This window comes from Oryx dammah, unplaced genomic scaffold (assembly GCF_014754425.2).
Source record: "Oryx dammah isolate SB20612 unplaced genomic scaffold, SCBI_Odam_1.1 HiC_scaffold_13, whole genome shotgun sequence".
NCBI classification, from domain to species: Eukaryota; Metazoa; Chordata; class Mammalia; order Artiodactyla; family Bovidae; genus Oryx; species Oryx dammah.
In genome coordinates this window covers 40,750,023-40,772,404 of record NW_024070197.1, presented here as the reverse complement: position 1 = coordinate 40,772,404, position 22,382 = coordinate 40,750,023, and the positions used below count along the sequence as shown (strand labels likewise).

The following is a 22,382-nucleotide window of genomic DNA, read 5'->3' as shown; positions in this document are numbered from 1 at the left end:
GAGCTAAGGCCAGAGGTCAGCTGGAAGGACCCAAAGTGAAGACGAGGTAGTACGGGGGATAGTGAGAGATTGTGGAGCCAAGAAAAGTCAGTTCTGGTCATTTTGTGGATCATTTTGTAGAATCCCCTCATAGAACAGCAGAGGCTTCCATAGAGAGGTATATGGATGCTGCTGGGTAGTCTCAGTAAAGGGCAGGGGATGGAGTAAAGAGGTGAGGCCCGCAGGACCTTTAATTGCAGCATGTGAACTCTTAGTTGCAGTATGTGGGATCTGGTTCCCTGGCCAGAGATTGAACTCGGGCCCCCTGCATTGGGAGTACAGAGTCTTAGCCGCTGGACCATCAGGGAAATCTCTGCATGGTCCCCTTACCTGGATCCTTCTATCCTAGCCTGGACTGGGTTACAGGCGTGTGCAGACCCAGACCAAGGGGAAGCCAAGGGCCCGCTGTCTGGAGAGGCTGCGGACAGAGCTTAGACTTGTGGGCACAAGAATCCACATGAATATGCAAAAGGCCTCACACATCTCTGGATGGAGCTGGGGTGGGGAAGAATCAAAATGTGGGCCGACCCCCATGCCTCCCATTCCAGCACAAATTCTCCAAGAACTGAGGGTTCCAGAATTGAACTTTATAATGAATAGAACCACGCTGAAGGTCTAGTCATCAAGGTAGGATGAAGGGGCATGTGTAACAGCTGTGGCCTGAGTTGTCATCTTTAATATGTAGACATTGTAAGGTAGATCTCCATGTGTGCTCTTATCCTGGGCCCTGCCAGTCGAGTGGGCCTGCTACATGCTGAAGCTATGTCTCCTAATGAAATCTCACCTTCTCTTTCTCCCTGCTGTCTATACCCTTGGGGTATTTGGGAAACGGGGACAAATCTGCTGCCCTAGGCACTGACCAAGGTTTTCTGAGAATTCTGGTGAAAGCCATGGGCAGTGACAACCTATAGCTGAGCTTCAGGCACCAGGTAAACAGTTCTGTGGGTTTTCATATCTTAATGTATCAGGATGTAGCCAGTTAGGAATCCTGCCCTTCACAGACTGGGAAACTGGTCCAGCAAGGTCTCAAGGGACTCTCCTTTCCCTCCTGCAGCCCCTCCTTGATCACAGTCCCTCCACCTCCTCCTGATTCCCCACCAGGCCTGGGCCATGCCATGTCTTACTAAGTCCCCTCCCACATTTTGCTGGATCCCTTGTCCTGGGGTCCTCCTCACCCACCCGAGGTCTGCTCCAGCACACCCCGCTCTAAACTGAGTGACCACTGGCTTCCCTTTCTGAGGACTTGGCATTTCCACAGAGGATTCCAGAACCCCACTCTGACCAGTAGGGTTCCTCTCTAATGATGGGGTGTCAGGCAGTTTGTGTCAGACAGATACTTTTCTTACCAAAGGCCACTGGTTGGAGTCCCTTTTGCAGTTGACAGTCTTTTGCTCCTGTGTTCATGTGAGCGTGTTGATGTGCAGAAGTCTTTGTGTGCATGTGTATATGTGTGTGAATGGTGGAGACTACCAGGAGCTGAGATCCTTCAGAAGTACACTCTGCCTCTGTTTCTCCAGCTCTGTGCCTGTCAGCCCAGAACATGCACAGCCAGAGCCAGGATTCTGGGCTTGTGGCCTCTTAGGTTCTCAGCTCTGCAGCCCTGTGTGAGGCTGGATGCAGTTGGCACCATCACACAGGGAGATGAGGCAGGGCCATGGGAAGGAGGCAGTTTGGGGCCTTACAGAGCAGCACCTTCTACGAAGTGTGCCAACCAGTCTCAGTGTCCCAGGAGCTGCTGCAGGGCTGTTTCTAGGAGAAGCATCCTCTGCTGATCTTTAGGCACCCCTGATAAATCTCTTTCTGAATCTTCAGCTCTGCCCTGGCTTCCTCCAGATCTTTTGGCAAGGAGGCTTAGACCAGCTCACTGGTTGATGTCTTCTATTAGGATAAGATACTGGCCACTGGACAACTTTCTGGTTTTCATTCATACTCAACCATTCCGTCATTCTTGAGTGTTTCTGGTCTGTTGCCAGCTGAAGCTTCGGCTGGCCTACATCAAATGCACTTGGAAGAGTCCTGGACTTGTGCAGACCCATCATTTTTCTTCTTGTCCCTCCACTGGGCCTCCCAGCCAGCATAAGAGGAGATGAATCTCAAACTGGGCAATTTACCTACCTGTTGGCAGTGCCGCCCAGAGGCTTAGAGTTGAGAAAACTGGCCAATGTGAGATGCCTGGTGAATTGGCTGATGATGCTCTTCTTTCCTCTGGCTGTAGAAAAGAGCATCCAGTCGCCAGGAGCAAGTCACGCTGCCAAGATCGGAGGCGTGACTCCTGGCTTTTTTCTTTCCTTTTGTTCCTTGGGCCACTGACTTCAGTCTTCAGGCCTATTAACACTCTAATACGCCTGTTTCCCTTACTCTCTGGCTCCAGGCCCCATGGGCAATGGCAGGTGGCCACAAGGGGGATGCAGACAGATCCCGATGTGGAGCCAAGCTGCCTACTTACTGGTTCGGATAAGCAACTTGACCTTTCTAAGCCTCGGTTTCCTCATCTTTTACATGGGATGGGCGGTAATTCTCTCTCAGGGATGGTTTTAAAGGAATAATTATTCAAAAACTTAGTATGTGGCTTGACATATAATGGAGGCTTAATAAATGATACTTGTTACTTTTACCAACTCCATCATCACCACCACTGCCCTGACCTCAGTCAGCATCATGAACATTGCTGTCGGCCATGTGGACAGATGTGCATTCTGAAGCCAGACTAGCCCTCTCTGTGTGGGGAAAGAGAAGGGTAGAGATTGAAAGTAAGAAATGAAGAGGGGAAGGGAAAGGTTGGCATGTGGCCATTTCAAAGAAGTCTAAGCCTTGGGACTTTCCTGGCGTCCAGCAGTTAAGACTTCGCCTTCCAATGTAGGAGTGCGGGTTCAATCCCTAGTCCCCCTCATCAGGGATCCCTGATCCCGGAGGAAAGGAACTAAGATATCACATGCTTTGCAGCCAAAAAACCAAAACTTAAAACAGAAGCAATATTGTAACAAATTCAATCTAAAGACTTTAAAATGGCCCATTAAAAAAAAAAAAGGAAGAAAAAATCCAGCCTGGAGCAGGGGCTGAAATGTTGAACATGGCCAATAGACCAGGTGGATCACCTGGCCCCCAGAGTCCCAGTTTCAGAACGTCTTCTGTTGAGACTTTATTCAGACTCGTGTCCTACATCTTGAAAGACAGTCTGAAATTGGCAGAATATTTTGGGAATGGCTCTGGAGTTCTGGAGCCAGGCAGACAAGGGTCCAAATCCCAGATCTATCATTGACCAATTGAGTGAACTTAAATAAGTCACTTAATTTCTCTAAGCCTCAATTTCCTCCTCTGAAAAATGGGTATAGGAGTTGCTACCCAAGACAGTTTCTGGGCAAGGTAAATGGGATGACAGCTGTCCAGTGCCCAGTGCTCTGCTGGATACATAGGAAGTCCTCATTTTCCAGTGATTTCTTCCCTACTGCCCACCCTACTGGTCCATCTCCTGCTACAAAAGGACTGGGTCTCAGAGCACTGGGGCCAGAATTTCCCTGGGCTTCCTGAGGAGAAGCCCTGGGAAGAAAGTGAAGATTGACAGTCTGAGTAGCTGGGTGAGTTTAACCCTGGGTGTACACAACTTTGCCACGATTCTCTGCTCACCTGGAGGCCCAGTTTCCACATCCATAAATTGGAGGTAGTAATACTTTTAAGGTTGTTGTAAGGATGGAATGAAACATTGAATGGAGCACAGCGCCTGGAACACAGCTGGGAATATTATCTTCCTAATATTATCATCATTGAATATTTCCCAGTTTATGCACTTTCTTACTGTGGGTGGGTCAGAGAGTGTTTGGTTTCCAAGGTTACGGCATCTCAGCCAAAGGCCAATGGTGGGAGGAGCGTGGTCTGGCCTGGCCACCTCCAGCTGCACCCAGGCCAAGAAGCTGGCATTTTGCTTTGATCACGCTTGCAGCCTAGGCTGACGTGGTATCTATCCCGTGAGTCACCTCATGGCGTCAGAACCTGTTAAGCTCACCCCAGGCTACCAGACATACCGAGAACTTTCTCTGGAGCTCAGACTTGTCTCATTCTACCAGGAATTCTCCCAGGGATTTGTTGTTGCCCATCTTGACAAGGGCTCCCTCTAGTTTCAGCACATTCTGGGTGGGCATCTTCCTGGTCAGAGATTGGAGCCTCTGGCCTCTTTGCTCCCGTGTTTGTTTACCTTCAGCTGCCAGTAAGAGAGTAACCTGATGGGTTGGAAGACATGAACGTGAATCCTGCTTCTGTCACTTAGCAGCCGTGCAAACAAAACCGAGTGGACTTCTCTGCCTTCAGTTGCCCCCAGGGTGTGGGGTGGGGGTGGCTCAGGGGCACAAATAATGACCCTCTCTGATTATGTCTGTGAAGTGAAGTGAGACTGCGGACAATCCAGTGAGGTCGTATTTGGGAAAGTCCCAGGTGACTTTAAATGGTGGCTAAGACTCCGAGCTCCCAGTGCAGGTGGCCTGGGTTCAATCCCTGGTCAGGAAACTAGATCCCACATTCTGCAACTAAGTCCCAGTGCAGCCAAATAAAAAAAAAATAATAATAAACAAAAAATATCCCACTCAATCATATGTAACTTTGGGCACTAGTTACATATCTCTCCCTCTCTGCTCTCAATTTCCTTACCTATAAAAGGAAGGGTTTGGGGTGATTGGCATTCCCCAGAGTGGTGATTCATGAAAGAAAGGATTCTGTGTTGAAATCAGTTTGGTAAAGACTGCAGCTGATCTTCCTCATAGCCTGTCACAACATGTGTTTATGTATCAGAGGCATGGAGAATTCTGCAAGGAACAAGCCTATTTAGCTTTTAAAAAATATTTATTTATTTTAATTTTATTATTTATTTGCCTGCACTGGATCTTAGTTGCAGCATGTGGGGTCTAATTCCCAGACCAGGGATCAAACCCTGCCTTGGGAGCACAGTCTTAGCCACTGGGCCACCAGGGAAGTCCTCTATTTAGATTTGATGAACCAGATTTTACTAATTTGACCACAGAACCTCATGATTATGACTGTGACTAGTGCTATAACTTTCATTATATTACGATTATTTGTTTAATTGCCCTGGTGTTCCTACCATAAGATACCCCTTGAGAAATGGCCAGGTGACAGATGAATGACGACCCTTACAACTCTGACGGACATTGATCCATACACTCTGAGGGGCAGGCCCAAAGCTGGACAGGGGTCTTGGGGCTCATGCTCTGCCTCCATGTCCCCCAGGTGCCTTCCTGATCCCGTACACCCTGTTCCTCATCATCGCTGGGATGCCCCTCTTCTACATGGAGCTGGCTCTGGGCCAGTACAACCGGGAAGGGGCAGCCACCGTGTGGAAGATCTGCCCATTCTTCAAAGGTAAAGAAGGAGTCAGAGGTTGTTCTAAAAGACTTCTGTGTGTCCCTGGAGAATCTACCCCAAAGGTGGGATCCTTGGTAGACCAGCTCTCTTGTGGAATTTATAAGTATTGACAAGGTCAAGCATATCCACCATTCAAAGTTACATGGAGCACTTTGGAGATGTCAGGAATAGTTGTAGCCTAGAAAGTCTGGAAATCTGGGTTCCAGTCCAGGCTGTGTAGCTGAGTGACCAGAGGGAGTCTGTTTTCCTGTCTGGGAAATACTCATGTAAGTGTTAGAGGTACCCAGAACACTATTCTCTCCCTCTTGCTCCCATGGCAGACATGATACATCAATCATGCACCTTTCCACCCTGGGCCAGGGGCTTCATTCCACTGGGAGAGAATGTTATCGTGTCTCAGTGTTGTCCTACCCAAGGGGCGAGGGAGCTGGGATACTTGTACTCCAACACCTGGCCTGGCTGCTCCCTGGGAGCAGTAAAATCCTGGCCTTTCTATCCTGCCTGATGAGTGGGCAGAAGGGGCTCCAGTGGCAAGAGAGAGCCCTCAGGCAAAGGGATGATGGGTGCCTGGGGAATTTTTTTAAAACCATTTGTTTTATGTTGGAGTATAGCCAGTTAACAATGTAGTGATAGTTTCAGGTGGACAGTGAAGGGGCTCAGCCATACATATACACATATCCATTCTCCTCCAAACTCCCCTGTCATCCAGGCTACCAATAACATTGAGCAGAGTTCCATGTGCTGTACAGTAGGACCTTGTTGGTTATCCATTTTAAATATAGCAGTGTGTACATGTCTATCCCAAACTCCCTAACTATCTCCCACCCCCCTCCCCACACTGCATTCTTCTGCCTGGGGGATTTAGGCTCTGACGGTCTGCTACAGAAAAAAAGACAGGCATAGGGGTGGGTAGTGCAATGATTGGAGCCAGCTTCCCTGGAGACGTGGCTCTGGGAGGGAGAGTGGACCGAGGGAAGCCCCTGCCTGACCCGCTGTGTCCCCCACCCAGGAGTTGGCTACGCTGTGATCCTCATCGCCCTCTACGTTGGCTTCTACTACAACGTCATTATCGCCTGGTCCCTCTACTACCTCTTCTCTTCCTTCACCCCGAACCTGCCCTGGACCGCCTGTGGCCATGCCTGGAACAGCCCCAACTGCACAGACCCCAAGCTCCTCAACAGCTCCGTGCTGGGCAACCACACCAAGTACTCCAAGTACAAGTTCACACCTGCAGCAGAGTTTTATGAGTAAGTCCTTGACCCCTCATCCTGTTCGCATGGGGACCTGTACTGTCCACATCAAGACCTGTACTGGGCAGAACCTGAGCCAAACACTAAAGGAAACCACTGGAGACGAAGGGGCCACGTCAGTCCTTGTAATGTGTGCTCAGCAGCCACCACAGTTTTGATGTTGGCTAGGTACACAGGATATTTAGTTGCGGCATGCAAACTCTTAGCTGTGGCATGTGGGATCTAGTTCCATGACCAGGAATCAAACCTGGGCCCTTTGCTCAGAGTCACCACTGGACCACCAGGGAAGTCCCACAAATGAGAATTATTGTTATACTGTTGGTCCAAAGTGATTTCTAGTCTCATCATTCCCTTTAGATTAATTGAAGGGAAAAGTTGTCCCTTTCCCCTTATTTATCAATTCATTCATTTACTCATTTCTGTCTGTATGAGCCCATTGGAGTTTATTTTATTCTGTGGTTTAACCCATAACCATTATTATTTATTCTGTTGCTTCCTTGAACCCTCTCTATCTCTACTCCATCCTTTGAAGTCCTTGAGGTTGGTGATAGTCCACTTGTCAGCCATCTGATTTTGAGAGTTTGCACGGTGGCCCCTTCAGAACGTAGAGTCTATTGTCTTTATCCCTCAGGGGATGGGGGTGAGTCCCATTTTAGTAATCCCTGCACAAGTGTTAGCAGATAAGCAGAAAGTCCCTGGCACAAGGTGTGGGGCAGGACAGGTAAATCCCACTCAAACCTCACTCTCAAGGGACACATGGTCTAGAGTAGTGGTTAGAAAACTTTCCAGTAAAAGATTCCATTTTGGGCCTTGTGGGCCACACACTTATCTTGCATATTCTTTACTTAATTTTACCCTTTAAAAAGATAGAAACCATCTGTAGCTCACAGGCATCACTCAATGGGTCACAGCCAGGTTTCAGGGGGTGTGTCTTGTTGACTCCGGGTCTGGAGCAGTGCTGCCCAGGAGAATGGAAATGTCCCACGATGATAGAAATGTCCTGTGTTTGCATGGCCCAGTGCAGTAGCCACATGCCACATGTGGTAAGTGAATAGTTGAGATGTGGCTAGTGTGATGGAGAAGTTGAATTTTTAATTTTATTTAATTTTCATTCATTTACATTTTAAAATATTTGTTTATTTGGCTGTATCAGGTCTTAGTTGCGTCATGCAGGACCTTTTGTCGCGGCGGGTGGATTCTCTAGTTGTGGCGCTGGGACTCAGTAGTTGTGGCATGTGGGTTTAATTGATCCACGGCAATCAGTGCCTGAGTTCCCTGACCAGGGATTGAACCCACGTCCCCTTCATTGCACAGCGATTCTTAACCAGGGAAGTTCCCTCATTTACATTTAAACAGCCAGTTGCTTCCATATTGGACAGTGCAGGTCTAGAGGATGAAAAAAGACAAGTTCACAAATTCAGGGCCAGCCTTCCCTGGTCCTGTGTATTTGCCAAGCCACAGACCAGAGAGTGGGGTTATCCAGAGAATGGGGCTGCTTAGGACCGTTCCCACCTCTGCCATCTCGGTGCAGTTGGACCAAGGAGATGTGATGTGGTTAAAGGTGGCCTCTGGGAAGTCTGCTGCCTCCTGGGGTCCAGGGGAGGGGAGTCGGGGTTCTCAGGACCCAGGAAGTACCCTCCATGAGCCATGGCCGAGAATTTGATAAGCATCCTGGACCTACATGTCCACCTGCCTCCATCTGTGTTTCCTGTGGACTTTCAGGACCAAGTGCACAATTATATAGATTTGGAAACTCGGTGGGGAGAGGGTCCACAGTTGTCATGGAACTTGAAATCCTTCTACAACCCCCAAAGAATCTAAAGAACCGCTATAACTTGAAGTGAGCATCTATTTAAGTTAATACCATCATCCCTGTCTTCCTCTCCATCACATCAACAGCTAATCACTTACCATGTGCATCAGGCTTTCTGTTAACTTCTCTGTATGTATTATATCAGTGTAAACCTCACACCAACCCAGTGAGGTTTCTGTAACTCTTCCATACATGACTCAGCTGCAAACATTAGCTTCATTTTGCAGATGCAACAGTAAATCACTGGTCCATGGTCACACGGCTAGTCCTGTGCAGAGCCAAGATTTGGACCCTGGCAGATGGCACCTGCTGGACTCTTGAGAGTGAGCTCCTCCTTACCGTTTGTTCCATGATCCTCGCTCTCTTCACCCTAGCCCCTGCCTTTCCAGGCAGTGAAACTCTAGAGCCTGCAGGCTTCACCTCTGTGTTATATTGGATTCCAGACATTTTGAATGGCTATTATGATATCAAATTATTATTGTCATCAAAACTAACATTTATCCAGCTTCGATTATGTCCCAGCCATGCATTTAGAAGTGCCATTTAAAGTGAGTTTGAACCTAGGAAGTCTGGCTTCAAAGTCCAAGCTCTTAGCCCAGTGATGCTAAACACTGGCTGCTCATTGGAACCACCTGGAGAGCCTTAAAACACACTGATGCCTGGATCCTATGCCTCGAGATTCATTTTATTGGTCCAGGTGCAGCTGTGGTGTGGGGATTTTATTAACAGTTCTGCCAGCAATTCTAATATCCAGCCAAGGCTGACATCCCCTGTCTTGGCCACTGCACTCTCCCATCTCAGACAGATTCTTACTGGGGTCAGTCTGACATATTTACAGTATCATGTCATGGAAAATCTAGGGCCTCCTTTAGTCTTCTCCTGAGGGGGTGTGGCCTCAGACAATCCCAGAACCAGTGGAGAGCTTGCTGGCAGAGGTTTTAGGTCTTCCCAGTTTATGAGTGCAGTTTGGAATGGTAGAGGATAGTGGAGCTGAGGGTGCTGCTGATACATGTAATTGGTTCTGGGTTTTCTCCTTTATCATCTCATGATAGAGGAAAATCCACGATTTTTCTGTTTTTGGTAACCCTCGTCCTTATAAATTAAAATGGAAAATGATAGTCTCATCTCTAGCCTGGTTATTATTTGATTCCTCCTCTGACATCTTCATGGCCAGCGGATCTGCTGCTGGAGGAAGGAGAGGTGAGTTGGATTTTGAGACTCCGGTTGCTTTAATTACAGCCTTAAACTTCCTCCGAGCTTGGCTGTGAGAAGGTAGAAAAAGAAATTCTCTTGCGTTGGGCTGATTCTCTTGGGGGATGTGGTTGAGGGCAGAGTCCAAGGCTTATTTTCAGCAGCTTTTTGCTCTATAGAGCTCCCTTCCCATCCTCTCCTCCCCCTTCCCAACCTCTCCTCCCCCTTCCCTCCCCTCCTCCATCCTTTTAAGTGCCCCCACCTCCACCCCAAGTCTGGTATCTACTGTGATCCAGGCATCAGCATCTCCTCCTGTCCATGTCCCACTTAGTCTTCATAGTTCACGGAGGTGGAAATTACTCCTGTTTTACAGATAAGAATGTGGTGGTTCAGGTTTTAGGGAAGTGGCGGAAGGGATCTGAATCCAGGCTGTCTGGGTGGAGGCTCTCCCTCCATCCATGAGCCTCTCCTCTGTCTTCTCTGTCCTTCAGAGTCTCCAGGGGGGTGTATTTGGGACAGGAGTGCAGAGGTGTCTGTGAGTAGATTGGAGCCCTTCTCATGCAGCTCTTTCTCACCTTCAGGCTGCTTTTGTGTGCTTCTCAGTATCTGAGTCATGAGCTGTCTCTGGGATTTGTTTTTAATGGCCCTTTTATCTAAATGCTTCTGCTTTAAAAGTTAGTCACTTTCAGCTTGGGAACCCAGCAAGTAAGACTCCCAGTGCCAACCCTGAGGAGGCTAGCTGGGTTCTTTTTTTTTTTTTTTTTTTTTTCCGCTTTCCTTGGAGCCTGCTGGCCAATTCTTTTACCATATTGTGCTCGTTTAAGCTGATGAACTGAACATATCATTTAAGGGAACAAAACTGCAATACTCCCCAGGCTCCAGGCCTGAAGCCAAACAGCCCGAGGCAAAAAGAAACCCTGATGCTCTGTAACTCTATCTGTAAAAGGGCACCCTTGGTGAACATGCACTGGGAATAGAAAACTTCTACTCCCTGCCTGTTCCTGGTGGGGAAAAACCTCTCCCTCCACCCTAGTACTAACCCTCTGCGCTTAAATGTCAAGTGAGATCTGAGCCCATTTGGCCCGCAGACTTCGGAAAGTCTGGATCATATACTTAACGATGATTCATTTTCATTAAACTGCTGGAAAACTGCAACAAACCCAAGTTACTTGTCCTAACCCCCAAGGCTTGGGGCCGCTAGTGGGGAGGAGGCTGAATTCACTTTTCTTGGAAATTAGCTCTGGAGTCTAGCTTTTTTCACTGATGAAATATCTAGACAGCCACTGCAAACCTTAAAGTGGACCCCGCACACGTGTGAGTCACCGGGCAGGTTAGGGGGCATGTCAGCCATCTGATGGGATGCTGGAGTCATTTTAGCATGTTTCAGGGCAAGCACAGTTGGTTCAGAGCCTTTTTTTTCCCAGTCAAATTGGCCAAATGCTTACTCATACCATTTAACACTTGATTGTATGTAAAGCAATGGAAGGAAGCAGGATTGAGTCAGATGGGTTCAGTACCTGATTCTAGTTCTCTGTCTTTTTAGACATGCCCAATCTGTCTGCTTCACTTCCCTTCACTTCCCTCCCCTCCTCCAACCCATTCTCTTCCTCCACTTCCTCCTCCTCCTCTTCTTCCTCCTTTTCTTCTTTGTCTTCCTCTTCCTCCCTCCCTCCCTTCCTCCCTGTCTCTGTCTCACTTTCTCCCCTGCCTTTCTCTCTCCCTCTCTGTCTCCTCACCCCTGTTTCTCTCTTCCTCTCCCTCCTTCTCAGGACAGGAGAGTGGGCCTCAGCTAGGGCATCATTTTAGAGCTGAGACTAGCAGGGAGAGAAGTTGGCCAGGCAGACACATTGGGCCAGGAAGTGTGTTCTAGGCAGAAAGGAACAGATAGTTCCAAGGCCCAGAGCGATGAGAGCTTCATATAACTGGGGAATGACAAGCGGCTGGCGGTCACAAGGAGCCAAAAGCATGATGTGGCAAGGCAGGGGGATACACTCGGCACAGGACAATTCGGAAAGGCCTCAGATTCTGAAAGGCTTTTTTTTTTTTTTTTTTAATCCTCTTGACCAGGATTTTACAACCTTGATGCTTTTGACATCTGGGGCTGGATAATTCCATGTTGCAGAGGGATGGCTCTCCTGTGCATTTGGGATGTCTAGCCTATTCCTGGCCTCTGCCCACTAGATACCAGATACCCTGCCCTCCAGCTGTGACAACCAAAAATGTCCCCAGATGTTGCCAAGTGTCTGGAGAAGGCAGGGGCAAATTTGTAGTGAGAACCATTGTTTTAGATGATAAAGAGCTGATGATTGGGGGGCAGGAGAGTGACAAGGTTAGAACACAATTTGAGATGGATCAGATGGTTCTACAGCAGCATAGCCTGTGGATTTAAGGGGGCTGGCTGGAGAGAGTGGGATGATGGGGAATGGGGAGGTTTTTACAGCAGTCCTGGAGGAAGGGAATATGGGTCTGGCTTGACATTGGGCCATGAGGATGGGGTGTTGGTAGCAGATCAAGAGATAAGATTAGGAGGGACCAGACATGGAGACTCATTGCTGGGGAAGCTGATGCAGGATGAGTAGCTTACAGCCATGACATCCTGCCCCAGGGTGGTCAGGATGAAGGCTGTTCTGGGGATGGGAACACAGGTCTTGGTGACCTTTGATCAGCCACACAGCTCTGCTCATTCACTCACTGCAGACTTCTCTGTATGCCTGTCAACACCCCACCTTCCCCATCTCACTCCTACGACACCCAGGCACTCCAGCTCAACTCACCTGCTCTCCCATGGGCCTGCAGAGAAGGTACCAGATATGCCCTCTGTGGAGCCTGCTCTACTGACTCCCTTGGCTGAATTTTCTGGGCCCCCCTCAGCTTCTTTGCTGATGCCTGCTGTTCCCTTGAAAGCTGGGACTCAATCAGATTGGTAGTTCCATTGATCATTAGTGTTGAGCATTTCCCAAGTTCTAGCACTGTCTCATATTCTGCAGTGTAAACCTCATGAGAGCCCTTTTACTGCAGAGGGAAAAAAAGCTCAAGATGGGGAATGTTTGCACCAGCTATTGTCACCCCGGAGCTCTATGTGGCTGGAGCCATCAACTCCTTATCCCCCGGCCTTGTCACCAGCCCCCAGCAGCCTTCTTTCGGTTTTGACTTCTTTCTCATGAAATTATGTGTGTGAGATTCATCCATACAGAGTTAGTTGCTGTATAATGTTCTACTTTATGAATATGTCATAATTTATCTAGTCTACCGTTGATAGAAATTTGAGTACTTTGCAATTTGGAGTTGTTATGGATAATGCCGCTGTGAACATTCTACACCATGTCTTTTGATGAACATGTGTATATGTTTCTATTGGACAGATACCCAGGAGTAGAATTGCTAAGGCAGAGGATATACATACATTTAGTTTGAGTAAAATAGGAGAAATGTTTACTTCTTAGTCTCCAGGCCAGGGATTCTTAAGCTCAGCAACATGGGGATTTTGGAGGCTGTTTCGTGCCGTATAGGATGTTTATGTTGTCCTGTACATTGGAGGGTGTTCCACTCTTCTGTCCTCTAGATCAGTGGTCCCCAACCTCTGAGATCTATGCCTGATGATCTAAGGTAGAGCTGACATAATAATAATAGAAATAAAGTGTGAAATAAATATTGTGCACTTGAACTCATGGAAAAACTGTCTTCCACGAAACTGGTCCCTGGTGCCAAAAAGGCTGGGGACTGCTGCTCTAGATGCCTTCTGCACAAATTGTGACAATCAAAGATATCTCCAGACATTGCCAGATGTTCCAATATCCACTACTTTAGCCTGTGAGGACAGAGACCTTTCCTCTGTTTATTCACCACCATCTCTCCAGGACCTGGCAAGCAGAGATATTTATTATGTTGAAAACTTCTGTAACTGTTTAAAAAACAGCCTTGGGTGGGGGTGTCTTCCAAGAAGACTTGCTGGCTAGAGCAGGGCAGTGCGAGGCACAGGCTGTGACTGCACAGAGCAGGTCCCGGTGATGCAGGGCAGGGAGTGAGGCAGCCTGGGCCCGTCTCCATCGATGTGCACTTACAGGGACTGGCCTGTGGTCAAGGCCTAGGTCATCCTCCCTGATGATACCATCTTCCCCGGCAGGCGTGGTGTCCTGCATCTGCATGAGAGCAGTGGGATTCATGACATTGGCCTGCCCCAGTGGCAGCTTTTGCTCTGTCTGATCATCGTTGTCATCGTCCTGTTTTTTAGCCTCTGGAAAGGAGTGAAGACATCAGGAAAGGTAATGTCTTTGTTTCTCTTTTAGTTGGGAGGTTGGCCTCAAAAAAAAAAAAAAAAAAAAGATGTTTTTTTCCTACCTGTAATTCAGGTAGCTGGTGAAAGGAAAAGGTGATGCTAGAAGAACAAAGTCTGGGTTTTCACCCCAGCTCTGCCACCAGCTTGCTGGAGACCTCGGACAAATCCCTTCCCTTTCCTAAACTCTGGGCTCTCCAATAGTAGGGTGAGGGGGTGTGAGTGGATCAGGGTTCCTCCTCACACTTTCTCACCAAAGCTTCCCTAATAGCAGAGACCAGGGAATGAGGACACCCAAAGCCCAAAGCAATCTATTGACATGTATTTAATAAATCTTAAATTCTGGGGGACTAAAATTGCATGCCAGTGTTGCAGCCTTCTCTAGAATATAACCATTTCCTTCACTATAAAATTGATCATGCTCACTCCTGAATTTTTGAGTATAAGAGAATGCTCTAGAAGATATATGGATGAATCCTGGGACATCTTCTGACACAGTGCTGAGTGCTCACAAAAGTTTAGGTTTCCTAGGGAGAGGAGTATAGAGTTAGATGACCTAGAAGAGCTTTCCAGAGTTGGTGTTCTGACTTAGGTGACACTGCTCCCCATAGCCAGCCCCTCAGAGTGGAGTATAATCAGGTCATCACCCACATCGATTCTGAGCCTGAGAAACATCATGAGAACAACAACTCCATTTGGACCCTATGGGTCTATGTAGAGCTTGACTGTATTAAAGAGGCTGTAGCTGGGAAAGATTCTATCCAGTGTTTCAGTTAGCTATTGCTGTGTAATAAAAGAGCTCAAGATTTCATGATGGAAAAATAACAATCATTTTATTGTCTCTCGTGATTCTTTGAGTTGACTGGGCTCAGCAAGATGGTTCTTTTTCTCCATATGATATTGCTTGGGCTACATGTCTGGGGGCATGACTGGGCTGGAACCTTTAAGATGGCACATACTCATTGAGGGCAGTTGGTACTGGTTAGGAGCTCAACTGGAGCTGTCAACCAGAGCACCTTGGGTTGTTTCCACATAGTTTTGCTGTGTGGCTTGGGCTTCTCACAGTGTAGTGGCTGAGTTCCAAGAGCATGTTCCAAGGAAACAAACTCTAATGTGCAAGCAGCTCTTCCAGTCTCTCTTTACATCATGCTGGCTATTGTCCCAGGGGCCAAAATAAGTCCTGTGGTAAAGCCCAGAGTCAACATGGAACACACAGAGTGTGTGTTCATTGGGAGTTACAGGGCAACAGCCTATCTTAATCAGGCAGCCTGGATTTATGAGAAGCTTCATTAGGCAACTGACTTTGGAAAGTGGGATGCATCAGGCATCTCTGTGCTTCTCCAGAATCTTGGTTAAGTGATAGATAGCAAAGATGGCACAAAGCACCAGCAGAGAATGAGAATGGAATCTGTCAAGAAGAGCTTGAAGTGGAACTTCCTCTTAGAATGTTGGAGACACGGTATCTGCTCCAAGGAAGAGCCCAGATGAAATGCAGGCCAGGGCTTGGAGGAGTTCTAAGAGCAGAGCCAGGATCAGACCACAACCATCCCAATACTTGACACATAGTAGGTCTTCAGTAAATATTTACTTACGAACTAATGAGGGAAGAAGGGAAGGTAGGGAGAAGGGTAGGTGGGTAAATGAGTTTGGGGAACCTCACTAAGTGTTCTTTTGAATCCACTTCAACTTTTTAAGCATTTATGGATACTTCCTATGTGCCAGGCTTGGTGCTAGTATTAGTGATGCAAGAGTATATACGACAGATTCAGTTGATGGTAGTATTATGTGTGTTACAGGCAGGTGTAGGTCGATCACGTTCGTTCTTGCATCCCCATCCAGAGACACATGTGTGTCCCCATTTCAAAAAACACTAATGGTCACAAACTATACATACTATTACAGATCTTGCTTTTTTAAAAACTTAACTTTCTTTACTTTGAAGATAATTTTTCAACAGGTAGTCAGGTTGCACTTTGAGATACAAACTTTGGGTTTTTCAACTGTCATTAAATCAATTTAGGGGGTCACCACAGTTTTTCAAAATGAAATTGTCTAGATATTAGCAGTGTACATTGCCTGTAGTAAAGTAAGAGCTGTCTTGTGAAATTTGTGATTCAGTTACAGCAATCCATGTGTCTTAATATATAAGGTTTTTCTTACCATGGTTCTCATGGTCCAAATAGCTACATTAGTGGCAGAAGGAAGTTTATCAAACTGAGAGGGTCTGCAAAGACCATGCAGAAGGTGGCATTTGGGATAGAACTCAAAGGACAGGGGCAGGTGGAGATGGAGCAGAAGGAAGGCATTGTCAATGGAAGGAACTGCAAGTGAAGCCACAGAAGCCCCAGGCCAGCCTCATCCAGCCTCTTCGTGCCTCTTCTGGGGGTCCGGAGCAGGACTCTTCTGGCCTCTGCAGACAACAGAGCTGCAGAAGGTGTATGAGTTTTACTGCTGCTGCCGGCCTATGTGAGGGGCCACCACGCACTTCTAATATTGCACCCCCAAATTAAGTTTCCTATTACCTTCTCTGAAGGGGTACAGCCTGCCCCACCTGGTTTAGCACTTGACTGGAGCAGGCAGGAATTGTCTCTGAGGGGACCGATGCTAAAGAAAAAAGGAGTGGAGCTGAGCATGTTCCATTCCTTTGTACAAAGGTACCTTCAGAGGAGGACTCATCCCCTCCCCTGAGGAGTGTAGTGAGGGGCCTAGCAGGGCACGGGTGTTGCCCTAGGGAGCCCCTCCCCAGATGAAGATATGTCACCCAAAGTCCCTGCCCACATTTTGCTTAAGTCCTCCAGTGTCCCGGCAGCTGAGTGGGCAAGGGGCCCTGCAGTCCATGGGGAGGGGCTTTCCAGAATAAGGAGCTGCACACAGGACACCGCTGTGCTCTTTGCTTTTATACTTTGGCTCACGAGAAGACCACAAGGGTTGCTTATTTCTTCCCAGACTACATCTAGAACAGGACAGGGACCTTCTCTTAGCAGGCTGTCCCAGCCACAGAACTGGCCTGGGATGAATTGCAAATGTTCACACTTTCTGTCTTGGCTGGTGAAGGCTCTGTTTGGGAAGGTGCATGACTTCACAGCTGGCGCCTGGAATGGCGAGAGACGGGTACAGTCTGATTCAGGGAACGGGGTTACAACAGACCACACAGTGACCCTGGCCCACTGACCACTGCAGGGTGGAGGGTGGAGGGTGGAGGTATGAGTCAGGAGTCAGTTAGCTCCCAGGGCGTCAGGCAAGGGTGTCAAACACAGTGCTGTTTCCTGCCCCAGAGTCCTGTCTGCCTCCTCCAACTTGTAGTCCTTGGCTGAACGAGCCTTAGCAACTATAAGCCTGTACTGAACATCTAAATGCTGACCTAAAAGGTTCTCCAAGACCATCTACCCCAGGTGCTTGTACAAATGGGGATGCTGAGGCCAAAAGACAGACAGGGTTTCAAAGGAGTCTTGACAGGGGCTCAAACATAAAGTAGCATGAAGGATTAAGAACATGGCTTTGTGGTCAGATGACCTGTGTTGGAGTCCAGACACCATCATTCCCTACTGGGTGACCTCAGGATGAATGATACCCGCTAAGCTTCAGTGTCCTCACCTGCAAAGTGAGGCCCATTAATGGTCCTGCCAGCCTCCAGGGCAGTTGGGAGGATAGGGTGAGAGGTCCTCGGTGCTGGGCTAGCAGATGGAAATCGCTTCATAAATGTTCCTCATCTGTCTTTGTCCGCTGAAACTTGAGAGAGCTTTAAAACAAATTTATATATATACATTTATTTATTTATTTATTTGGCTATGCCAAGTCTTGCAGCATGCAGGATTCTTAGTTGCAGCATGTGACGTCTAGTTTCCCTACCAGGGATCGAACCCAAGCCCCTGGCATTGGGAGCATGGAGTCTTAGCTACTAGACCACTAGGAAAGTGCCAGGGGGAGCTTTTAAAGCCTGAAGAGCAGGACTCATCCCAGACCAATCCAATCAGAAACTCCAAAAATGGAATCTGAACTTTGACATTTTCAATGTATACTTTCCCCCAGAGTATTCTCATGTATAGTCAGGGGTGAGAAGGAACAAAGAGGAAGCCACACAGCCTTCTCCTCTCCCCACTTCTCTGTTTCTTCAGCTTGGGCAGGACGGGCAAGTGTCTCTTCTTAGTCTGGGGACAGCCTCTTCCTTTACAGGTTTCTGGACAGGGCAGTTTGTATTTGCCCAAAAGAAAGAACTGCTACAGATGGGACTTTCTGCCCAACCACATCCCTCCTTGGGCAGTGAGCTTAGGAGGATATGTTTGAATGAAGGTAAACAAGACAGAGAGAGAGGAGGGACAATGGAGGGCATAAAGGTGGGGGTGCCTAGTTCTTCCTGGGGGTCAGTACAGGCAGCTTGTAGAAGAGGAGGCCTTGGGCACTGCGAGAACCTGGTCTTCATTCTCGCTGCCCTTAGCTTCCTGGTGGCAGCACCTCTGGTAGGCTGGCTTTCTCGCTAGGTGCAGCCTTGGTCTGTCCACTCTGTCCTGGAGTGCCCCAGGTCTGACCTAGTGATGGAGCCTTTAGCACGTGCGCTGTGGGAAGGAGGTAGGGGAGGGTGTGACTGGCTCCCTCACCCCAGCCCTGCACCACGCGGGCAGCAGAGCCAGGCTCTCACGGCCAGCTTGTCCACTGCCAGGTCGTGTGGATCACCGCCACGCTGCCTTACCTCGTGCTGTTCGTGCTCCTGGTCCATGGCATCACGCTGCCCGGCGCCTCCAATGGCATCAACGCCTACCTGCACATCGACTTCTACCGCCTAAAAGAGGCCACGGTCAGTGCCCAGCGACCACCCACCCTTAAGCCAGGGTGAGGAGGGTTCTCAGTGCACTTTGTGGCCTAGGATGGATCCTCCCCACTCTGAGTGGCAGCATCTCCGTCTGCTCAAAGACTGGTTTCATCTGCACCCAACAGTATCCGTGAGCCTGTCCAGCTCTGATGACCTGGAATCTGTGGTTCTACTAAGTGGCCTTTGCAGACCCCCTCTTTTCAAAGACAGCACTATCCTGTCCTGGGTTCTTACCCCTGCCCAGTGTCATGGCCCCCTAACCCACTCCAACACCCCAGACCTATTTCTACTCTGGTCTCCAACCCTGGCCTCTGGTACCGTCTGTGATGTCAGCATAAGGAGTAGCATCAGCCATGGGGAGACCCAGACCCCACTGACTGTCTCTCCTCACGTCTCCTTTAGCTCACTGTCCTGCCCAGAGTCTACCATGCAGGTGGGGTGAATTTGGAGTGGAGTCCAAACTAGCGGGTTGAGGCCAGGAGCAGAGACACCGTGGAGGTTCCTAGGGCCTTGAGCATCTTCAGATCATAGCTGAGATGATTTCCAACCTCTTCCCTCATGTGCTCCTCAGTGACAACACCTCAACACGTTCCCCCTAGAATCCCCAAAGATATCCCCATACTCTTTTTGAACCCACAATATCCTGGCAGGGAGGACCAACAGAGGTTTAGGAGGGACACAGCTTCTACTGTCCAGGCATACCTCAGTGTTATAGCCCAATAACCAAGAGAAAAACCTGCTTCCTTAGTAACTGCCAGAAAAATAACAGCGTAAGAAACAAATCAGTCTTGTAAATTGTAAAGCAAGTCAGAGTTCTATCTGTTCTGCACTGTTTACACATCTTAAATCTTTCCAACAGTAGAAATAGCCTGAGTACCATCTGAAGGAGCAGCTCTGTCTTCCTCCATCAGATGGCTTCTCTTGTTACACCCTCTGCTTACAAAGTGGGAGATGACAGAAGTCTCATAGCTCTGATTGTGGCTTAGTCCTGGTGAGCTAGGTAAAATTATCCCCATTGTACAGATGAGGAAACTGAGATATAGACAGTGAAATTGACCAGGGCTAGACCATGAGGCTGAGCAATTGGAGGAGCTCAGATCTCCAGGCTTCTAGACATGTAATTTCATCATCCATCAGATGAGGGAAGTAAGCCCCATTTGGCCACCAAAAAGTCTCCACTCTGTGGGTTGGTAGAAGGTACTAGGAATCATAACTCCTTTCTGAAGCTGTTGTCTCCAGAACACCTGAGACAGTCTTAACCCTTTGCCCTTGCCACATCCACTTTAAAGCCACATTTAGTTTATTAACTTTCAGTTTTTAACTTTCTTTGAAAATCAAAATATCAAATTGAGCCAGTGAGTTCCTCCAGGGTGAGCTTACTCATGACCACCCAAGGCTGGATGATGCCAGAGAGACTCCAGCCTCTCTCCACAGTGAATTTGTACAGGCTGCCGGGGAGCAGGAGTTGTGTGACTGCCCATCTCTGGCTAGATCTCATTTCCTGAGTCTAAGAGCATCCCTGGGGCTTCTCCGCCCGTCTGAAGCAGTGAGGTAGTCCAGTTCTCTGGGAGCCGAGGGTGATGCCCTTTATCTGCCCATTTCAGGTGTGGATTGATGCTGCAACTCAAATATTCTTTTCCTTGGGGGCTGGATTTGGAGTCTTGATTGCATTTGCTAGTTACAACAAATTTGACAATAACTGCTACAGGTAAGATCCTTCTGGGATTCCAGAAAGCTCTAAATCCTGGGTACCCTCACAGGGGTGGAAGAGAGGGTTCTGGTCTGGAATAAGTCAGATTTTCTTCTTGGGTTTCTTTCCCTGTGAGATGAGGCAGAGTAAAGATCATCCTGGATGTTCTATGAACTCTGACATGGCCTATGGGGGTCCTGGTGAACATATGTCACTTCAGGACACTTCTTAAGCAGTGTAAGCTGAGGAACTGGGATAGTTGAGGCCACTAACCCTGGGCAATCGTGGGAGTGCATAGCTGTGACAGAGGGACACTGTCGCTTTCAGAGCAGCCAGCACTGCCCCTCTGTCCATCTGACGCCTGGGGGTGCAGACAAGGGCGGAATATCCAGGCTGGTTGCTTGAGGAGTGAGGGCCCTGGCAGGGTCAGTACTTAAGACCACAGGGAAGAATAAGAAGTCTGCTCAGGGTAGGAAAGTCAGAAGACAGTGCTCGAGATCAGCTGGCTCTGTAAGCATTTAATGCTGCCTCCTGCTGGCCCAGTCTGTGAAGGCTTCAGACAGGAGAACAAATGGGGCTGCTTCATCACTCTCTGTCAAAGGCTTAAGACAGAATCCCTGGTACAAGACAGAGCAGGATGAATGCATGCAAGTGGGACAGGCTATGGGGAGGCTAAGGAAATGGGCTAATCAGCCCTGTGATAGAGGATCAATGAGAGCATAGAGGGTGCCTTGAGGTAAGCCTTGGTAGAGAGTTAGGGTTGGGATAGGCAGACATGGAGTGGGTGGATCACAAACAGCATGAGCAGAGCCAGGAGAGGCGGTATGTTTACGAACCAGCAAGTTGACTGGCTTGCTCAGAGAGTGCGTGTTTAGAGAGTCCCATGAAAGAAGGCTGGGAAGAAGGTGAGGTCATCTTAGCAAAGCTCTTGAATGCCGGGGTGAGAAGTTGAGAGGCACTGGGGAGCCACGGAGTTTGTTGAAGAAGGAGACTGGTGATTCAGTCTCCCAACAAGAGTTTGATATCAGTTTCTGGTATCAAAGTGTTTTATCCAGCAGTTGACCTATTTCCTACATCCACAGGCTCTGACCCAGGGATGGTGAGGCACTGGGGTTTGGATGGCATCAGCAAACGGAAGAGGGGGATGGCATTGGAAGCCGTGGATTCCAAAGATGGTCCATGAGCAGGGTTGTGGAGAGTCAGACAACTTGAATTAACAGTGCTGCTTTCCCCCAGGGATGCCCTGCTGACCAGCACCATCAACTGTGTCACCAGCTTCATCTCCGGGTTCGCCATCTTCTCCATCCTTGGTTACATGGCCCATGAGCACAAGGTCAACATTGAGGATGTTGCCACTGAAGGTGGGTGGGTAGTCCTGCCCACTGAGAAGGAAGGGGCTGAGAAACTCACCTTCTCAGCTGTGCAGTTCTCCTGTGGCTGCAGGACCGAGGGGAGCTGGACACGGGGCTTTCCCTGCTGCTGCTGGATGGACTTTCTTTGAGGTCGTCAGAAGAAATTCCAGGCAGAATCTTCTGAATCAGGCCAGCCCAGAGAGGTTTTTGGAGCACCCAGTCTGTACCAGCCCCTGGGCTAAGCACTTGACATGTCTTGGTTTAGTTCTGGCAGTGCTGCCACGCAAGTCTTAATAGACCCATTTTAAAGATTAGAAAGCTGAAATTCAGTCTATTGAAGTTGTTCCAGGTCACCCAGCTAGTGAGTCATGGTGCCAGCAATTGAACCCTGACCAGTCCTACAGCAGAGCCTATGCTTCCCCACTGCTTCTCGTATTCTCTTTTTATTCCTTCTCGTATTTTTATAGCCACAGATAGGCTGAGACTTGGGGAGGGGCTGCCTCTGATGAACTCTGAAAACTCACAGTTTTGGGAGTAAGAGGATCCCTCACGAGGTGTAGGAGGTGGGGTTTGAGACCCGTAGCTGTCCAGGAGAGG

The 22,382-nt window shown here is 48.5% G+C and overlaps 1 protein-coding gene across 1 annotated transcript in view; it reads left to right on the top strand.

The window, feature by feature from the left end:
* The window catches only part of SLC6A2 (solute carrier family 6 member 2), a 41,483-nt gene that overhangs the window by 5,621 nt on the left and 13,480 nt on the right, over nt 1-22,382 (top strand). Inside the window, exons 2-7 of the mRNA XM_040254012.1 lie at nt 5,275-5,406; nt 6,419-6,656; nt 13,787-13,925; nt 18,594-18,728; nt 20,348-20,451; nt 21,670-21,794. Coding sequence (XP_040109946.1) covers nt 5,275-5,406; nt 6,419-6,656; nt 13,787-13,925; nt 18,594-18,728; nt 20,348-20,451; nt 21,670-21,794 — 873 coding nt within the window. The remainder of the gene's footprint in view (nt 1-5,274; nt 5,407-6,418; nt 6,657-13,786; nt 13,926-18,593; nt 18,729-20,347; nt 20,452-21,669; nt 21,795-22,382) is intronic.